Here is a 19381-nt window from a genome sequence, read left to right on the forward strand (position 1 = left end):
CAAAAATGACATTGCACTTCATTCGTTTATATGTTTATTAGATGGTAGCAATGATATCAGTTATCGATTGCTGCCTAACAGTAGGGACAATTTGGATTTGAATATTATACAATATAATCTTTATACTCAGTTTGGGTCGCACATGTTGTTCAAAAATAGCGCAAATGTTTTTCTGTAGAAGATTTTAAGACATTCAGAGACAAACGAACATTTAGTGTCTGAAACTATTGTTTAATGTAATTGTTGTTGTTCGTATTTAAAAACATAAACAAAGGATAACCTCCAGAGATGAAAGAATCTTTATTAAGAGAAAATCTTTTGACGCTCATCAAGAGAAATAATATTCGCCGGAGCACCCATTCCACTACTACAATAGAGGAGAAAATCGTGACGTCAGAAATGAACTCAAATCACTCAAAGTTCTTTTTGTGAGTGACTTTAACATTTTGGCCTAGTTTGACAGCTACCTCGTTCCCAGGTTTTCTGTGGGAGAGAAAAGGAAGCGAATACTTTATGAAACTCATACCTGTCAAAATTCCTAGCCTCAAAATTTTGTCGCGAGTTGCTTTTCTCCTCTATATTAAGGTGTAATATCACACGTCGAAAAATGACTTTCGTAGATGAAAGATGTGTGTAAACAGTGAAAATCACAAAAAAAAATCTTCAACTGATTTATTTTTTCGAAAAGTTTTGGAGCGATTTTATTTTGCGTGTTTCGCGTGAGTTCTGATTGAGAGTCATAGTCAGCTTTTTTTTCAAACTTCCTTGTATGGATGTTATAGTTGGAAGCGACGTATTAATCTTATTGACTTCACAAGGTTTCTTTCAAAAGTTTTCACAAAATATGTTTTATTTTGATAATTGTAAATAATGGCAAAATGTCTAGAAATAGAGTCGAATTCGAATCGATTATAATAAAATTTCTTTCTTTTAATGTCATAAGTAGGGTTTGGAGCAGATTTTTCATAAATCATATTTGTTTAAGGACTGTGTAACTATGATGCGTTTTAACACCTGTACTTTAAAGCTTGAGAAAAAGGGCGAATTTATATGGAAACACCCCCCTTTTTCTCGATCTTGGGAATATAGTTGTTATGCATATATTTTCGAGTGGAAATTTTACAAATTGTTTAAATAGGATCATATAAATGTTTTTTTTTTTACTTTTTGTCATGTTTGTTAATTGTTTTAAAGTAGCAAAACTGTAGTTTTTATTTGGAAAATGTTTTTTTTATTTGGTAAAGCTGGAGCAACTATTTATTTTAAAAGGGTGTTAATATTTGCAAATAAAAACATGATTGTTATTTATTTCGTGTAATTAATTAATTTTCCTTCAAAAGTCCTGTATATCACACATCGCTCCGAATCTAATAGTTGGTTATTCCCAAGGAACACCTTCGAATTCAGACCACACGTCACGGACACCTGTTAAGCCCAGATGCCATCGAACCATCTGTGAACAACTGCCAAATTTCCTTATCATTTTACAGGTTTTGGATTACCAAACATACATCCAGGTTGATAAGACTAGCACGAGCCTTTAAATAGCGGAAAATTCCAAGCAGTTCGATTAGTTCGCTCAAATCGGTTGTGCAAGATGAAATCCCTAGCAGTGCTTGCAGTTCTCGTGGCCGCCGTTTCGGCTTCCATCATCCCGGACCGTGACCAGCGGGTCATTGGTGGAAACACCGCTGACCTTGGTCAGTTCCCGTATGCCGTTGGATTGATCACCCGTATCAACATCCTGCTCTCTGGTCAGTGCTCTGGATCTTTGATTTCCGCTAACTTCATCCTCACCTCGGCTAGCTGCGTCAGCGGGTAAGTTCGTAAATTACAGATCTTGGATTCGAAATCGAAGGCTGACTTTTTGTACCTCCATTTTCTAGCATCCAGAGTGCCGTTGCCGTCATGGGAGGTCTTGCCATTAACAACCCAACCGAACCGGGACAGGTTCGCATGACTGTGACTCAATTCGTTGTCCACTCTGGATTCGAAGAGAACGGTGAAGTTTTCGATGTCGCTCTAGCTCGTCTTCCATCAGCTGTGTCCTTCAGCGACAACATACGTCCGGTGCGTCTGCCGAACCGTCGCCAGGTTGACAACCTGTTTACAAACCAGCAGGGCACGTTCATCGGCTGGGGACGATTCGGTGAGGGAACCACGAACTCTGAGGTGCTGCGTTTTGGACGGTCTACCGTTATCTCCAACCTGGCCTGCCGTTTGAGCTTGCCCACCAACACAATTCTGGATGAGAATATTTGTACGAACGGACTTGACTCGGCCACTAACCAGGCCTCTCCGTGCCAGGGCGACAGTGGCGCACCGCTGACCGTCACCGACGCCGACGGAATCACCACCCAGATTGGCGTCTTTTCGTTCCATTCGATTCTCGGATGCGACAGCGGCCGTGCTGCTGTATTTACTCGCATGTCCGCATATCTGGACTGGATCGCAGCGAACTCCGATGTTGTGATTCGTGACGATTTCTAAGCGGTTGATTGGTTCTTACGCAGTAATATATTGTAATCTTACTTTTTACCTAGAAGTGTTTCATTGTTGAAGAAATTTATTGCAGATCATAAACTCTGGCTATCGGGGCAGTTATGCAACCAATTCTAGGGGCAGGGGGGCAGAATGGACTATGGGGGCAGAATGGGCCACCCTTGGTTTTGGGCTTTAGAATGGATTTAGACCAACTGTGAGGCAAGGGTCTTATACTGCCGTTTTACGGCGATATGATGTATACGCCATTTTGGACATTTTCAATTTTATTGTACAGTCTGATATAGAATCTTAAAAGCTACCTCCTGACTAGAGAATTTTTCAAAAAAACTGCCTTGGGGCCCATTTTATTAAGCAAACAAACAATGATGTATACGCCAATTTTACTCATCATGATGTATGTATACATTGAGAATTGATAGAATTCAAATTCAATACTGTTTGAATGATGATTTGAGGTTTTGGGACCAAATCAAGTCTGGGCAATATTTTATTACATTATTCAGGGTGGCCACCTCGGGAAAAACCGGGAAAACCGGGAAAAAACCGGGATTTTTATCCACCGGGAGAACTCGGAAAAACTCGGGAATTCGACTGACAAACCGGGAAAATATTTTAAGTTTAGTTAAAATTTGACAAAAGCCTCTTTAATTTATTCAATATGTTCTTTTCTCAATTAGAATATTATTCCTGTTATTATAAATGAAGAATTCGCGAAAACTATGTTTGAATTTGTGTAATAGACTCATGCTTCTTGGTTATGGATGTTTTTTGTATCCTATTATATTTTTACATGGCGATTTTTTTTTTAATAAAGCAAAATGTTTCCTCTACCAGCGATTCTCAACCTGGGGTACATGTACCCCTGGGGGTACCACGAGCGGTCTCAGGGGGTCCGGAGGATAAACCCCGCAATGGCGAACATTTGTCCCAAACAAAATATTTGAGAGAATAAAAAAAACAAATTGCTATGAATCAAAAAAATAACAACCATGCTTAAGGTGCAATGAATTACGGGCGAATTGTTTTTGACCAATCAGAAAATGTTTTAAAAATATTTGAATGATAAATCTATAATTTGCATTCGTTTAGAAATTTTATGAATTTGAAGTACAACTTAAAAAAAACACTATTTACAAATTTTAAATTTACATAAAAAAAAAATTTAAAAAAAAATGGGGGATGTTTGTAGAAATGAAAAAGACAACGAAAATTTAATTTACAAAAATAAAATCTCTAAATTTAAAGACATTTTCAGTAGATAGTTTTAAAGAAAAACAGGGAACAACATTTTATTTTGAAGCTTTATTAAGAAAACTGATTTAAAGAAATGTACATGGACGTTGTGTGGCCTATCTAGTACATGTTTTTAAACAACTCTAGAAACAAGATTTACGACATTTTTAATACTTCAAAATTCATGTTTCTTTCTTCGTGAATTGGAATGTAAAAAAATCTCATGCAAACGAAGAGCTGTGGCCGGGGTCAAGTGGGGGAACAATCCATAGTCTCAACATTTGAATGCAAAAAGTGTTCAATTACATTTTACACTAGTTTATTTGTTTTGTCTTCAAAAAATGTAAGATTTGGCGGCAACAAAAAAAACTAAAGGTGTAAAATTTAAAAAAATTAAAGATTATTAAATTAACCCAAACATGCTTAAAAATTATTCCAAACGCAGGGAATGCATTTTATATTGATTTCAGCTGGTTGCACTTAAACTTCAATTGAATTTTTGATGTTTTTTGAAAAATATTTTTTGCCCCCTGATTTTTCGAGGCAACTAACGAATTAACGAGCATTTACATAACTGTTGATAACAATTTATTTTTGCAATTCTTTTCTTTAAAATTAATAAATTGTAGTAATAATTAAACTCATTATAAAAAATAAAACGATTTTTTTATTTTGAGGTTATACAATCTACATGTATGATGATGAAAAATCCCAATCATTATGGAAATTAGATGTTTGGATTGGAAACAGATAAAAACGGCTTCGTTTACAACTTACTTACTTTTTACTCAAGATTTGAAAGCTTTCTTGAGGAATTCAAACTTTGAACCAAATGTATGCGTTCAAAAAGTATGTTGGTACTAACGTTAGCCTAAAAAAACATTGTAGTTTGGTTTAAAAACATTTCGGAAAATTCCTTCTGGGCTCGGGAGAAAACCGGGAAAAAACCGGGAAATTGAAAATCGAAATCTGGTGGCCACCCTGCATTATTTCGATTTAATTCTTAAGGGGACGTCCATTAGGCGTCATCCATAAAGTACGTCACGTTCTGAGCAAGCGTGACATTGCGTGTTGAAAGCATAGGGAAATCGTGACAAAGGGGGGTGGAGTAAATTTTTGCTTATTTTAATGTGACGTACTTAATGGATGATACCTTATCCCCATCCACGTAGACACTTTTTTGAAAATTCTAGACCCACCCACCTCCCTTGCGGACAATTGTTCATGCAAAAATGAAAGCTGTGGATACCACTCAGTTTAATATGTTTATTTCCTAAATTCCTAATTTATCTAAATAATTTTTGAACATTTATTGTTATATCATGGGGTCAAATCGGCTAAGTGTACGGATTTTTGCTCAACAAGAGTTTTTTTTTCATTAAATAATTTTTATTAGGTCCTTCTTGGTTCTGGGACCTGGTTAGGACCGAGTCGGCTTTAGTAATTACATTTTTCTTAAAGCTGAGAGTAAAGCTCAACAAGAGTTGGTAGGTTTAGTTATAACAATCGAATCTTGAAAACTGAAATCCCAGCAACGGATGCCGAATCTTCAGCAAATGATTTTTCAAACTGACACAAGGAAATTACTGAATTTTCAGCAAAATAATTGGACATTTCTTCTGCTGAAATTTCAGTTAATCATCTGTGAAAGTGAAAAATATCAACAAACTGAGAATTCATTAAAATATAAATTACTGAACCAAAGCTGAAATTTTAGTTGATGAAAATTCAGCAACTTTACTCATCCCAGCCCACAGCGAACCAAATGAATGAAAATGAACCCTGTCCGTCTAGAGTAAAGTGTCAAAATAACTGTCAGTGTGCCTTGCTTTTTGCTTTCGACCACCATCATCCGTCCAACGGTGAACGTTGCCTCTTGTCTGTGTGTTCGGCTCAGTTGCAGAGTGGCTTTCGGCCGGAACGGTCTCCAGGCTCGCGTTGTCCTGGTGCGCGCGACGGCGTGTGTGTGTGTGAGAGAGAGTTGTGATTGGAAAACATAATTCATCTGAAGAAAAAAATAAAGTGCGGAAACCACATCCTTTCGGGCCAGGATTAACGGAGGGCTTCCAACGGGGGGCCGCCAGCGGAGTGTCCACCTCGATCGCAAGGTGCTCGATAGAGTGATTTTGTGGAGTTTTGGGAAGAAAAAGAAAAATTTCGGATCAGCAAAGAATCGATTTTGCTTTGCGTGTGTGGGAGAGTGGAAAGTGTTATCAATCAAAAAGGGGTTAGTTCGAGAGATATTTGAAGTTTTAGTTAGCTTACAGAAGTTACAGTGAGTGCAGTGTATGAATAAGAATTGCGCTGTCGAATTCGGGCGTAATTCCATTCATCGAAAGTGAAAATTCTGCATTTCTTTGTTGAATGAAGGATTGAAAAAAAAAGTTCGGCAGACATCGCCTTTATCTTCATCCCGACGACACAGACACATCTGTGTTTGTTAGCGGTTGCCCAAGAAACTGCCAGACAAGAAGTGTACAATCGACAACATAAAGGTAGGAACCGAATGAACGCGCTCACAAATACAACCAGAGCGCTGTTTGTGTGTTGTAAACTCTGCTCTTTATGCTTTCTGTGTGGATAATGTTGTTGAACTGGTTGAGACACGGCTAGTTAGAACTCCTACATTAATTAGAGCTAACTTTTCATAATTTTAGAATCATTATTTCAATCTTCGATACGATATTAACAGCAGGTTAATTTCTAGAGTTTTTTTAAAGGTACTAAAAGCTATTGTGTTTGATATGTTTAAAGGATCCTTTTAAAATAACTCTCAATTTGATTCATTTTTTTTTTATCATTTTGGCGATTTTTACTATGATAAAGATAAGCTTGTTATCAACATAAAGCAAGAGAAATTTGAATTTACGAAAACTTTTTTAAAAATTCTAGAGAACTTTTTTTAATAGTAATAGTAATTTTATTTGGCAATGATATCCTGTTAGTTAGACTTTTTATCAGGGCTTTTGCAAAATTAAGCGAGAATTCTTGTGATACATACCGTAGTTGTTAGACCTTGAAATGTTGAAAATGTTATAAAGATGTAAGTTTCTGATTTCTATAGAGAAAATGCTAATAACTATCGAAGGAATTTTAGCTCTTGTTTTCTTAACCAAGGTTGCAAAAAGATGGGTAACTTTTTCGGTTTTAACACAAAACGACTCTGCGCGTTTCGTGTTTCACAATTTGATAGATATTAACTTTAAAAAGGGGCAGTGTTCATGCTACAAGGATAACCATCATGACTAATAAGTTTAGATTCTTAAATAGCACGACCCGAGTTTGTGAAGGGTGTTTCATCTTCAGGCGTTTCATTTTGCTTCGCAAAATTTTGGTTTGCTGCTCCGTATAGAGCCCTAAGACGAAGTTCTTCGTCAAAAATTAAATAACGTTGTAAAAGTACATGCCGGTATTGTAGTAATCGAGGCAGCCCTGAAGTTTATTTACCGGCGCGCTTCGCAATTAAGCTCAATTCCTTAACTGATGAACTTGAATTAACGGCCCAACAAAAGGTCGGATGGTGATCATTGTTTGCGGCAGCAAAAAGTGTTCTCAAACAAAATTGCACTGGTCATATAGCAAGACTCTTTGAGATTTTGACGAATTTTGTCAATTCCCCTCGACAAGTTGATTTTTGCTTTATAAATATGCTCAAATTTTATCTACTCAGCTCATCATTGGTCAAGGTTCTTCCTTTCCATCGTTTTGCCTGGTGGGTTTCACTCTGTTTATCTTGAATTCTGAATCGTGAAAAAGTAAAACAATGATCATTTTGAATTATTAATTTGCTTTGCAAATTTTGTATTTGATAGTGTTGTGATGCATTTTGATTAGAGTTTCCCTCAGAAATCACCCTTCCACACGGAGAAAAAAGAGTTCCCAAAATCGTGAACACCCGTTCATGAAATTGGGAACCACGAACAAAGTGTTCAAATGCCATGGTACGATTTTCAAAAACGTACCATGGAATTTGAACACTTTGTTCGTGGTTCCCAATTTCATGAACGGGTGTTCACGATTTTGGGAACTCTTTTTTCTCCGTGCAAGACACTGTTTGATCATGTCAACGGCGTACAACACTGTTGATTACAAACAATACCACCTGTTATCGTGTAGTACCACATCCGTTGGCGCAAAAAAGTGAATAAAAAAAATGGCAGCTTGTCGCGTTCGCGCACCACTCAAAGCCGGAAAAACCTCAGAACAATGGGAAAAGCTCGTCGCGCCTTCCGTCCGCGCTTTTGCAGTGATTTTTTTTATTCATTTGCCTCGTTGAAAATGTGTTTGTTTGTTTGTTATTTATTTTCTGTTTGCGGTCTGGTAGCCACCCAGGTGTGAACCGCAGGCCGCGAACAACGGGTACAGTTACAAGTCTCGCTGAATGGCCCCTCACCGACGATGACCAGCGAGGGCAATTATTAGAAAATTGAGGTGGGAGGGGGTCGTAAATTAATCATGGATCTGTCGAGGGTGGGTGCTGACCATTGTTCTATGACCACGGTCAACGAAACATCAAACAGTTTATTGCGGGGAAGACATAAAAAGTGAACGTGAGCTTGGATTTTGCTCTCTTGCTGGGATGGTCACCTCCCCTTGAAGGTCAACCGTTTAATGACTTTGTCGGAAAGATGTGAACTTTCAAAAAGCACTTTTGAGGAAGATTTAATTGCTAATCAGAGTAACCAAAATGATACTAAGCTATAAAGTTTCAAGTAATCCGTATAAAAGCAGGAGAGTAATACATTCCAAGCACTGGTATTTAGATAAAATGAAAGGGAAACAACCGTCATGAATACCTATGTACACACTTGTCAGCGCTGTCATTGCAGCAACTCCGACACGATTTTTTTAAACCTCCCCTCCGTTTGCTCCCACCCACACTCTGAAAACGTTGAAGAGCTGCAGATATGCTGCCAGCTTACGGCAACTGGGCCGTGATTCTGATGAGTTTCTCGTTAATGGTGAATGACAAGAGTCAACATACACTTTCCGATTCGAGAATGCGAGCGCTTGGCTTGTTCCGTCTGGTGCAGGGGTGTTTCTCTAAGGTTTTTTTTGTTAAAACAAATATATTCTGTATTTATTCTGCGTTTGATAACAAATTTTATCAAGCTTATCGTTTTGATTGACGTTTGGTTTGATAGGCATTTCAACAAAATGTCTTGTCGAACAGTTGTTATGTTTGCAGGACAAGACTCAAATTTTGCAGCTATCTAATGATCAAATGTTTCGATAAAAATGTACGCTTGGTGATCAAATCGATCTAGTTTGACTGAAATGTTATTAAACCGACTTGTCTTATGTCAGACTTAAATACTTAGTTAAATATTTTTTAGAACCACTGCCCTTCCAGGGCGTGCACCGACACATCCAGTGATTTGATAGACCTATGCAACCTGAAGCGGTAACATTCATTGCTGTACCGTATTCATCTCAGTGTGTTTGCTGTTATCATTTACTATGTGTTACATATTGCTACTCAGAAGAACTTGAATCTACCGCGTCAGAACTTACACAATGGCCAAGTTTTATGAAACCCATCCAAGCAGAAGAATCGTTTCCGCTCTTGCAAATAGTGACACAAATCGACAAAACGAAGCCGTTGTTGATCATTTGCAAAGTCCCATCAGTACCTGATATGAAAACATCACTGCCCACAATTGAAAAAACGGCTAATATCGACTTTTGGCAAAAACGAGATATTAGCACCAGGTGGTAGAGGATGTTCCAACGCATCTCCTGGAACTTGAATTTCACTGAAATAGTGTTTAGACTTGGCTGCCGATGCGAAAAACCAAACGGCTAATATGCCACTCTTATGGGAAATTGCCTTGACGGAGATTTTGTGACAAACACTAAAACGCGTTTTTCTCGGAATACTTGATTTGGCATAATAGTCAAATTTTCAATTATGGGCAGATCAGTACAGTTTAATATGATGATACGACAGGGAAAGTTCTTCTCGTCAGCGATGCAACGGAAACAGCTAATGTAGAGTACTGCGGTCGCGTCGTAAGCAGCAGAAAGAAGTGAACAAAACACAGTTATACACGTTAATCATCTTCTCAGCTGGGGCTTTGCCGCTGGGTCACACATTTGTGGTTGTTTGCTCTTCTGCTTCTTTGGTCGGAGAACGTTCTTTGCGCTGCACATGACCGACCATATTCGTCTGTGTGGAACCAAACTAGGCCCCGGCGAACAAGCGAAACCTGATAAGCGGCCTCGGTGGCCGTATATGTATGTGAGCGAGTATTTAATTCGCTGCGCTACTCATCAGGCTTAAAGTAGCTGCTCAACAGGAGTATTAGTCGGAGCAGCAGCCACTACTGATGTTTACCAGAGGCTCTTCGGAGTGAGTTCTACTTTGGTGTGAAGCAAAGCAAGGGCTGTTGCTATCTCTACAGAAGTTTCCACTTATGGCATGGTTGAGGTGTACAGTTATGATATAGAACTGTTTTTCCCTCTTTAACTTCAAAACAAGGCTCATGGTACAAAGAGTCAGGAGAGGTGTAGTGTTTACACATGAACAGACTCTTTAAGCTCAGCCTGAAGCAAATACTGTACAGTTTTTGATTTTTTTTTTGTGTTGCAAAATGAACAATACAAGAACTTGTACCCATTCCTTTGTCTGACAAAACTGCTTCACCGTTGAGAGAGACTGCAGACATCAAATACCTCACAACCCTATTATCTTTCGATTCTGTCAACCTCTGCAAAGTTTGCAGACACCTTTCAACACTTTCTAACGCCACTCACTTGGAGAAATTGGCACCAAGGGAGAAAGAGCGGTGATAATTGAACCAGTCAACCTGCCGGGAGTGACTCATCCAACGTCTTGCCCAAGCAAAACTGGATAATAAAAAGCAAGGAACGAACGGTAGATTTGTTCACCACACCAGCAAAACATGACAGATCCCATCCGGAACGTGTCCGGAATGTGAACTCGTTCTTCGTCGACTCAAATTTGATGGAAAATGAGGGACCTTTAAATCCCAAAATGTCTGCTTTTTGACAAATTTGCCCGACTGTCTTCAACCGACGCTGGCGCTCGCAACACCAGGAAGAACACAAAAACCCAGAACAGACAAACTTTAAATAGCTTCCCGTAGAGGCGGTAAGCGTCGAGCTGATGCACGTGTGAGTGGTAGGGGAAATCCACCCTTTCCAATCAAACACCTATCTTCGTCATATGGAGAGTTTGATGCTCGATTAAAGCTCCAAAAATACTATTTGGGCTATAAACTTACCAGCAACAGCACCGCCTCGAGTAAGCACGCAAATGTATGCCACTTACTGGCCAAAAAGATCACATTTAATGCACTTTTGATCATAATTTGTATTTTGCGAGACCACTTCTCATCATTTTGTTGGCACACACAGTGACACACACGAGAATCCCTCAAACGCTTAATGAATATCGCCAAAATTAACTTTTCACTTTCGCTTACTTTTTCACGGCGCTTAAGATATGAAATTGCTTCCAACTACCGGCAACATGTTCTTTTGATCATTAGTAAGGCACTCACTTGAAGAATAATCCCGAAAAATGTAATAAATTAGCAAGCGCCATCAAAAAAACAAACGCGCCAAGTCGTTTGACGTTTCAATTTTCACTTTGCATTCCACTCGAAGGCTGAAGAAAACCGAGCGAGAGACGAAGGCAAAAAAGAACAAAGGCTGGCCGTCAACACCACCAGCAGCACAGCCAGCGATGCCAGGAAACTTTCCCTATAAATGCCACTTTTCGTGAGTGTTCGTTTGAACTGTCAGCGCAAATGGCAACACTCGACAGAGTGTTGGAAGAAAAAAGAACTAAGCCGATATTAGAAAAATGGGCGTGGCCCAATGCATTCGCCTCGATTAGAATACCCTTGGGAATTTTTTTTTGTTAAATGCTTGGTAAAGAAATTGAATAACTTTTAGTGAAAGTGAAAATAAACAGAAATGTTCACAAAAACTTGCTCTACTCGTTGGTGTACTTGGTTTTAGTAAAATTCAAGGGAGACTCTAGATTATCCAGCATCATTCAAACACGACCGCTTATTAGGATTAAAATGGGTAGATTTCCCCTATATGATGTGCTTGCAGGCCAAGTTGGGTACAATGACATTTACGGGCACAGTGGGATAATTGGTTGAGATTTGGTTTTTAAGCAAATTTTCAACTTCAATTTCCTTCCAATACTAGTTTGAATTTTTTATTTAGTTTTCCCAACAATTCAAATAATTTAGTTCATAATGAATAAACTCTAAAAATTCGACAATCTCCCAAATGTGCAGAGTGCGCGCGGGCATTTCCCGTGTGGCCACGACAACGCAGCGACGGTTTATTCTGTTTATTTGCTGAATTTCTGCTTCACCACGAGCGACCCTCGCGAGTCGCGACCACTGGCTGATTCTGCGGAACGCAAATGATTCATACAGTCAGACGAATGCATGTTGTTATTATTGCGAACTTTCTTTTTCCTGCGGATGGCGTTCCAATTCGGGTAATGATTGGCTTAATTACTTCGATGCTTCCCAGAAATACGTCATGAAGTGGGTTTGTCAACGGAGATCCGTATCGAATCATGCAAAAAATCATAAATCATACTCACCACATCATCAATCTGGGCACGTGCTTCGTAAGAGGCAACGCCCTTTCGCAACGTTGAGTTGGCCATTTTGACAACTTTCGTTAACGGTTTAAGGTTGGTCTCTGCACAAAACAAAACACCGAAAGGATTAAAAAACCTAACAAATGTGAAAGTGGAGTCTCTCACGGGACCAAAACGCCGCAATTTAATTAGCATGTTTGACCGAATTTTTTCGTCGTCACTAATTAAAGTGACTTTGTTTGCACAGGGAATTTGCGGAATATTTTGTGCTGCATGAGTTGCTGTTATCCGGGAATTTGTCGCCGATTGGTCGCGTACGTGATACCAGCAACTCTGAAGGATGCTAATGGGGACAGCGCCAAGTTCTGTTCTAACATCCATCTTGTGACTACGACAGAACGTGCGAATGGGTTAGACACGTAGCGTGTAGGCATGATTTGGTAACCGTAACATAACAAAAGAGCTTAATGAATCACATGTGTCACAAGTTTACGGAAGTGATTGAAATTTTTTTTGTTCCTAGAGATTTATTTACATTTAAACATGATTAAAAGTGATTATTCTTTTAAAAAGCTAATATATGATTTGCCCATGTTCACATAAATGTCCAATATCTTTAAACAGATTTTTTAAACTCTGATTAACTTTTGTATCTTGCATTTTTGCCAAAAATTCTTTATTGTTTTTCCAGGAAGTGATACACCTCTTCACCGTAATGCGATATTTGAGGTTTTATAACGTGCTTTCTGTTTATCAAGAACAAAATAATAAATAATACTTTTGTGTTATCAACACACTTGGTCGTAAATCTCAACCGCGGTGCTTCTCGTATGAAGTTTGCACCACAGTAGAGTCCTCACGCAAGCGGTGCTGGTCTACGAATCTTGTTTTGATTTCACTCATAAACACTCACTTTCAGTATAATTAACTGCAATCTTACATAAACAAAAATCCCAGCTTGTTTTACTCAGTTACGCAAAGTGTGTGGTTATGCTGTTATTTTTGGTATATTGGCAATGCAAGAATTTCGTCGTTTCCAAGAAAATTTTCAACAATCTTAAACCTACTTCTAACGTACCACGCCGTCCCTAATGGTAATGCATTCCGAGTCGAGATCCGTTTTGCGTGAGAACCCCCCGCTGAGGTCGAGCACAAGCTGCAGGAAGCGTAACATGACACATGTAAGCAGCTATCACCCAAGTATGACCAAATCTAGGCTAGCGTGGCTCACGGATATATGAAAAAGACAAAAGTGTTCAATTCCAAACGCCTCGACCGGATTTTTGTAGCAATATGGCCCCAGAACATAGCCTGAAATTTTGAGCGCATTTGGTTAAGGTTTAGAACTTCCACCATTGACCTGAAGTTATAAAGAAATTTCAATAAATTTAATTTATTTATTTTCAACTTTTTAACTCTTCTTCGAGTATATTTTTCTATGCCCTATGAATTTTTCTCAAAGTAGTGGTTTCTTATAGGTTTCGATCCGGGGAACAACTTTGTAGAACATCACAAAGCGCTAGGAATTAATCCCGGAAAGATACAGGCAAATTTTTAGAGCAGGTTAAAAAAAAAATTCTAGCTCCAAAAAATATCCTGTATCTTTTCAGGATCAATTCCTAGCGCTTTGCGATGTTCTACAAAGTTGTTCCCCGGATCAAAACCTATAAGAAACTTGAGAATAAGAAAATTTGATTGGGTTTTGGGAAACTTTATCTAAGAAGAGGTTAAAAGTGAAAATTTCCCATAGTAAATCTTTAAAAGTTCCATACTAACTTCAGGTCAATGGTGGAAGTACTAAACCTTAACCAAATGCGCTCAAAGTTTCAGGCTATGTTCTGGGGCCATATTGCTACAAAAATCCGGTCGAGGCGTTTGGAATTGAACACTTTTGTCTTTTTCATATATCCGTGAGCCACGCTAATCTAGGCCCTCGACGAAATGTGGGAAAGTGTCTAAAACTTGCAACGCTCACTCTGACTGTAATTCTGGTTGGTTGTGGACTTTATCACCAGGAAGACAAACGCTACTTTGCGGTTGGCGAGATACATTTCAACCTGTTATGTTGAAAATTGCAAGAAGCCGTACAGAAGTTGAATCCGTGCTAGAAAGTGACCCACTGATTGCGGTCCGCGATTCAAGTAGATCTACTTGTAGCAATTTGAACGTGGAGACTACTCAGCTGATTGAAAATTATGGGGAATAAGTGCATTCTTGGATAGGCAGACAGAACAGTGAATCATTACAGTGTAGAAAGGCAATTTTAGATGCAAAGAACCGCAAAGTAATTGGTTCGTCTATTTCTGTTTATTCATGCACTGCAATTTGCATATTCATTGTGGCGATTGCAAAAATAAGTTTCCACCAGATTTAGTCACGCAAACTTGCGCGCCAAATATTTTGGTTCGATTTGAAATGTGTGTGCCTAGCAAACAGAAAGTGCTTCACTTTTTTCCACCCCAATCATGTTTATTGGCGGCTGACCCACAAACGGGCGGCGGATTGGCGCTAATGGGGCTGCAGCGCGCCAAAACAAACCAGTTCAAGAGTGGCTGGTCCAGGTGCCGCCGACGCGATGCCGGAAAGTGGCCCCAGTAACGGGAATCGGTCAAGTTGCTGGTCTTCCAACAGGTGACGCCACTTGCTGCGAATCGGCCAATCTATCTGTACTGAGATGAAACACATTACAAGTGTGTTTAGATCATTAAAAAAACGGTAATAACGCCAAAAAGTGGCCTCGAATGTTTTTGTTTATCTTTTTGTAATGGCCACCACCTCCACCGAGCAAAAGAGAGGAGAGGGTGGTAACCGCTTCTTCCCAGAACTAGCGAACCAGCAGAAATTAAAACCTTTAATCCGTTTACACTCGACGCGCGGCGATGACTTCTGTCCGGTTGCGGAGAGTCGTTAAAAATGTCGGAATCACACCATTGAAGTGAATGAGTAAACATTATGCAGCTTTCCCCCCGTGCACCAACTTCTCATACGAGGCCTCATCAATCTTCTCGTCGTCGTCGAATATTGGAAACGCGAGCAGCGTACAAAGCGAAAAGTGTGTGCGTGAGTTTGTGTTTACAGTTCATGTGCGGTTCAGGCTTGGAAATTGTTTATGTTGAAGGATTTCCGCTGTCAGGTCTTATCTTCTTTTTTTCTTCTTTCTACAACTGGCGACTGACAGACTGATTGAGCTGGACATGAGCGAAAAATGCATTTTGTTGAGGTTGTGTTTGAATTTTATTGTTTACATTTCGGTTGCAGTTGATAGGTTGGACGTTTTATCGACTGATGTTTAAATTTGATAGCTTTATTAGTGGATAATGAAGCGTTTGTGTATTAAGCTTTTACTACTTGTTGGTGTTGAATCCACTATAATAAACACGTTTTAACGAAGGCCTCATCATAATCATAATCATCATGCTTTCTGTAATATCATTTGATTGTTGAAGTTAAATTACTTTTGGCCAAAGGGCAATTCATTTCTGATATTGCACCAATATGAAGACAATATTGGAGTCGATACGGTATGCAGCCAAAGAATACTGCGCGAGTATTATGCGCGTATGATATTCACGCTGATATTTGGGTAGATATGACCTCAAATGTGACGAATATGGGGTCTATATCGTAAATACGGTATGCAGACAATGAGAATATTATGTGCGTATGATACGCGTATGCAGTATACTTGAAGTGATTAACCCCTAGCTTTTGGCTCAAATTCCAGCCTTGAAATAAACTAAAAAAATATATAAAATTGGAGCCAAAATCTGGCAGACAAAAATTAAACAGTGATGATTGGGGGAGAAATAAAATGACAACTTTGTATGAAAAATATGGAATTTTCAACTTAAGAGGCAGTATTTGTAGATTCTGCTCGGTTTGTTCTAGAGGTCGTATCGAGGTGCTCCGATTTCGATGAAAATTTCAGGGTTTGTTTGTCTATAAATGAGATGAACTCATGTCAAATATGAGCCCTCTACGACAAAGGGAATTAGGTTGAAACGGGCATTGATGTTTGAGGTCCAAAACACATGAAAAATCTTAAAATTGCTCGCATTTCCGTAAAACTTCATCAATTCCAACTCTCTTAGATGTATTCGAAAGGTATTTCGAAGCCCTTCAAAATGTGCTATAGACATCCAGGATTGGTTTGACTTTTTCTCATAGCTTTTGCAAATTACTGTTAAAAATGGATTTTTTATAAAACCTTAATAACTTTTGGCAACAGCCTCCAACACCGATACTCCCATAGGTCAAAAGTTAGGGAATTTCAAGGACTATAAGCCTACGGTATTAACTTTTTGGCCAATCGCAGTTTTTCTCATAGTTTTACGATTTTTCTAGAACAAACATTTTACAACGTTAGTTTTTGCCCTGTAGGCCAAGAAGACGGAACTTTTTGGACTCAATTTTGTCATATTCGGAATCCTCTAACAATTTCACGTAAGTTAGAAGTATTGGAGTTGTAATTTTGATTTAAAAAATAATTAAATAAAACATTTTTGAAAAAAGAAATAGATCTTATTTACCCTATGATCAATACGTCAAATGCTGTATCAAATAGGCGAAAGCCTGTTTTACCCCTAATCCGACAAAATGCTAAATAATATTTTAATTAATTGTAAATGGAATTTTTTCCAATCAAATTCAAATTTCAACACCTCAATCTAATGTAAAATTTTCTGAGGATTCCGAATATGTCAAAATTGGGACCAAAAAGAGCCGCTATGGAGGCCTATAGGGCAAAAACTAACGTTGTAAAATGTTTGTTCTAGAAAAATCGTAAAACTATGAGAAAAACTGCGATTGGCCAAAAAGTTAATACCGTAGGCTTATAGTCCATGAAATTCCCTAACTTTTGACCTATGGGAGTATGGGTGTTGGAGGCTGTTGCCAAAAGTTATTAAGGTTTAAAAAAAAATCTATTTTTAACAGTAATTTGCAAAAGCTATGAGAAAAAGTCAAACCAATCCTGGATGTCTATAGCACATTTTGAAGGGCTTCAAAAGTCCATTCGAATGCATCTAAAAGAGTTGGAATTGATGAAGTTTTACGGAAATGCGAGCAATTTTAAGATTTTTCATGTTTTTTGGAGCTCAAACTTCAATGCCCGTTTTACCCCACTTCCCTTTGTCGTAGAGGGCTCATATTTGGCATGAGTTCATCTCATGTATAGACAAACAAACCCTGAATGTTTCATCCAAATCGGAGCACCTCGATACGACCTGTTTCACATCGGTGAAAAACTCGCTCTTAAATCAATTCCTATGTGATAGAATTAAAAAAAATTAAACTTTTCAAAATTCATAGAATTTTGTGATTTGTACTTACATTTTTGTCAAAAAATAATTTGAACTTAATAAAAAGTCGAGCACGGTTTATTTTTATTCGGTTAGGCACATTAACCTCATAACCGAGCAAAATTAAGATTTTTCACAGCTTTCCCTACCATTTCTTACGGACTTGACCAAATTGAATGAAATTTTAATACAAAAAGTATTACAGAATGCCTACATCATACATCTTTACAGTTGTCCTACTACCACGGTATGGTTGAAGCAAAATATTATAAATCGAGAACACCCATGGGAGATTTATATGTAGAAAATTTGGTTTCACCTTCTCGATAAAGAATATGGTTTATGATATTTTGTTCCCTCCATATCTTGACTACCAAATATTTGCAAAATATTTGAATTTGTGAAACTACGTTTTCTAAAACTTTTTCGTCTGTATTACCAAAACTAAAAATTTGATTTGATTTATTTGATAAAAAAATACAAAAATAAATTCAATGTATTCAAAACACTTTACTATAGATTTTTTATGAAAATTTAAATTTTGGTTAATAGTTTTGAAAAGGTGGGGGGACAAACTACTGACATAAAATTTGCAATGGCGTTACTGCATAATGACAATAATTTTCTTCAACATTCAAAGGTATTCAGATTTTTTTAAATGATTTTCAGAAATGCTGCAAAAACCGGTTTTACTGTCGCTATTTTGGTTACTTTAAACCTTTTGAACGTTTAAGGGGTTACATACATGTATATAGGCAAAAAAGTCTGTGGTTAGTATAAGCGCAAACTTCAACATTTTTTAAATACTTTTTTCAGGGCATTAAATTACACATTTTCACCTACTAACAAAACAAATTTGAAGATATCTTCGAGAGTCTTCACCTCAAATTTCAGCCAATTTTTTCCATCCCATCTAGAAATATCGTGGCACCCGTAAATCAACTCGGGATTTAAAGAAAAACGCCAACAAAGTTTGACAGCCCGCTTTGCGCATGGCAAAATTTTGAGCTTAAATCGTCTCTTACTCAGTTTAATTATGAAATATCTTCATGAAACTTTCAGGAGTGATTAATAATCATTTTTTGAGTGGATTTAACAAATATTCTGAAATATGAAATGTTGTGATTTTCTACATGTATGTAACCCCTTAACTCAATTTATCAAAAACATCGATCACAGCTTTTTAGAATATTCGTTCAAATAATATACAAATCGAAATAAATTGCTAGAATTCACCACACATTATGATCGTCATTGAATTTGCCACAATGTGCAATACCCAACAATGCTGATTTTTTTCTCAAAAGTTTTCAAAGTTTATGGGAGCCGTCATTCCTAACTTCGCTGGAACAACAGTGAACCTATCGGAAAAAACGTCGTCGAATTCTTGAATAAGAATTGTAGTTGTGAGCTTGTGTCTATAAATTACGTGTCTGTTTTTACGCAGTCATATCCAAGCCTAATTTCCCGTCGAGTGTTTTGACCATCCGCGATAAGCATAATTCGAAAAATACCCCCAAAAAATCGATATCTACTCGCTCGGAAAAAAGTATCTACGCAGCAGCTGGGAATGGGGTCACTCACCGTCATATTTTCATCCCGCCACATCTTGTGCTGCTGCTGCCAAAAAGTTGCTTGGACTCACTTCAGAATCGATTACCTACTGTCTGACCAACTGACCGCAGCAGCATCAGCCTCGACACTGCGGAAATTGGACGGTAAATATGCGTGGCCGCCCCCCCTGAAA

At 38.2% G+C, this 19381-nt stretch overlaps 3 protein-coding genes across 5 annotated transcripts in view; 2 read left to right on the top strand and 1 right to left on the bottom strand.

The window, feature by feature from the left end:
* LOC120428400 (elongation of very long chain fatty acids protein 7-like) overlaps positions 1-19381 on the bottom strand; it is a 318557-nt gene that overhangs the window by 190231 nt on the left and 108945 nt on the right. The window lies entirely within an intron of this gene.
* Positions 1562-2538, top strand: LOC120428405 (collagenase-like). Its single transcript, XM_039593419.2, has 2 exons — positions 1562-1818; positions 1887-2538. Exons 1-2 carry the CDS (start codon positions 1598-1600, stop codon positions 2488-2490), a joined length of 825 nt encoding a protein of 274 aa, XP_039449353.1. The 5' UTR covers positions 1562-1597; the 3' UTR covers positions 2491-2538.
* The window catches only part of LOC120428396 (prominin-like protein), a 38310-nt gene continuing 24555 nt past the window's right edge, over positions 5627-19381 (top strand). For all 3 annotated transcript variants that reach the window (XM_039593407.2, XM_039593409.2, XM_039593410.2), the window contains exon 1: positions 5627-6233. The gene's annotated coding sequence lies outside the window, so the exon portion shown is untranslated. The remainder of the gene's footprint in view (positions 6234-19381) is intronic.

Source organism: Culex pipiens, chromosome 3 (genome assembly GCF_016801865.2).
Source record: "Culex pipiens pallens isolate TS chromosome 3, TS_CPP_V2, whole genome shotgun sequence".
Lineage (NCBI taxonomy): Eukaryota > Metazoa > Arthropoda > Insecta > Diptera > Culicidae > Culex > Culex pipiens.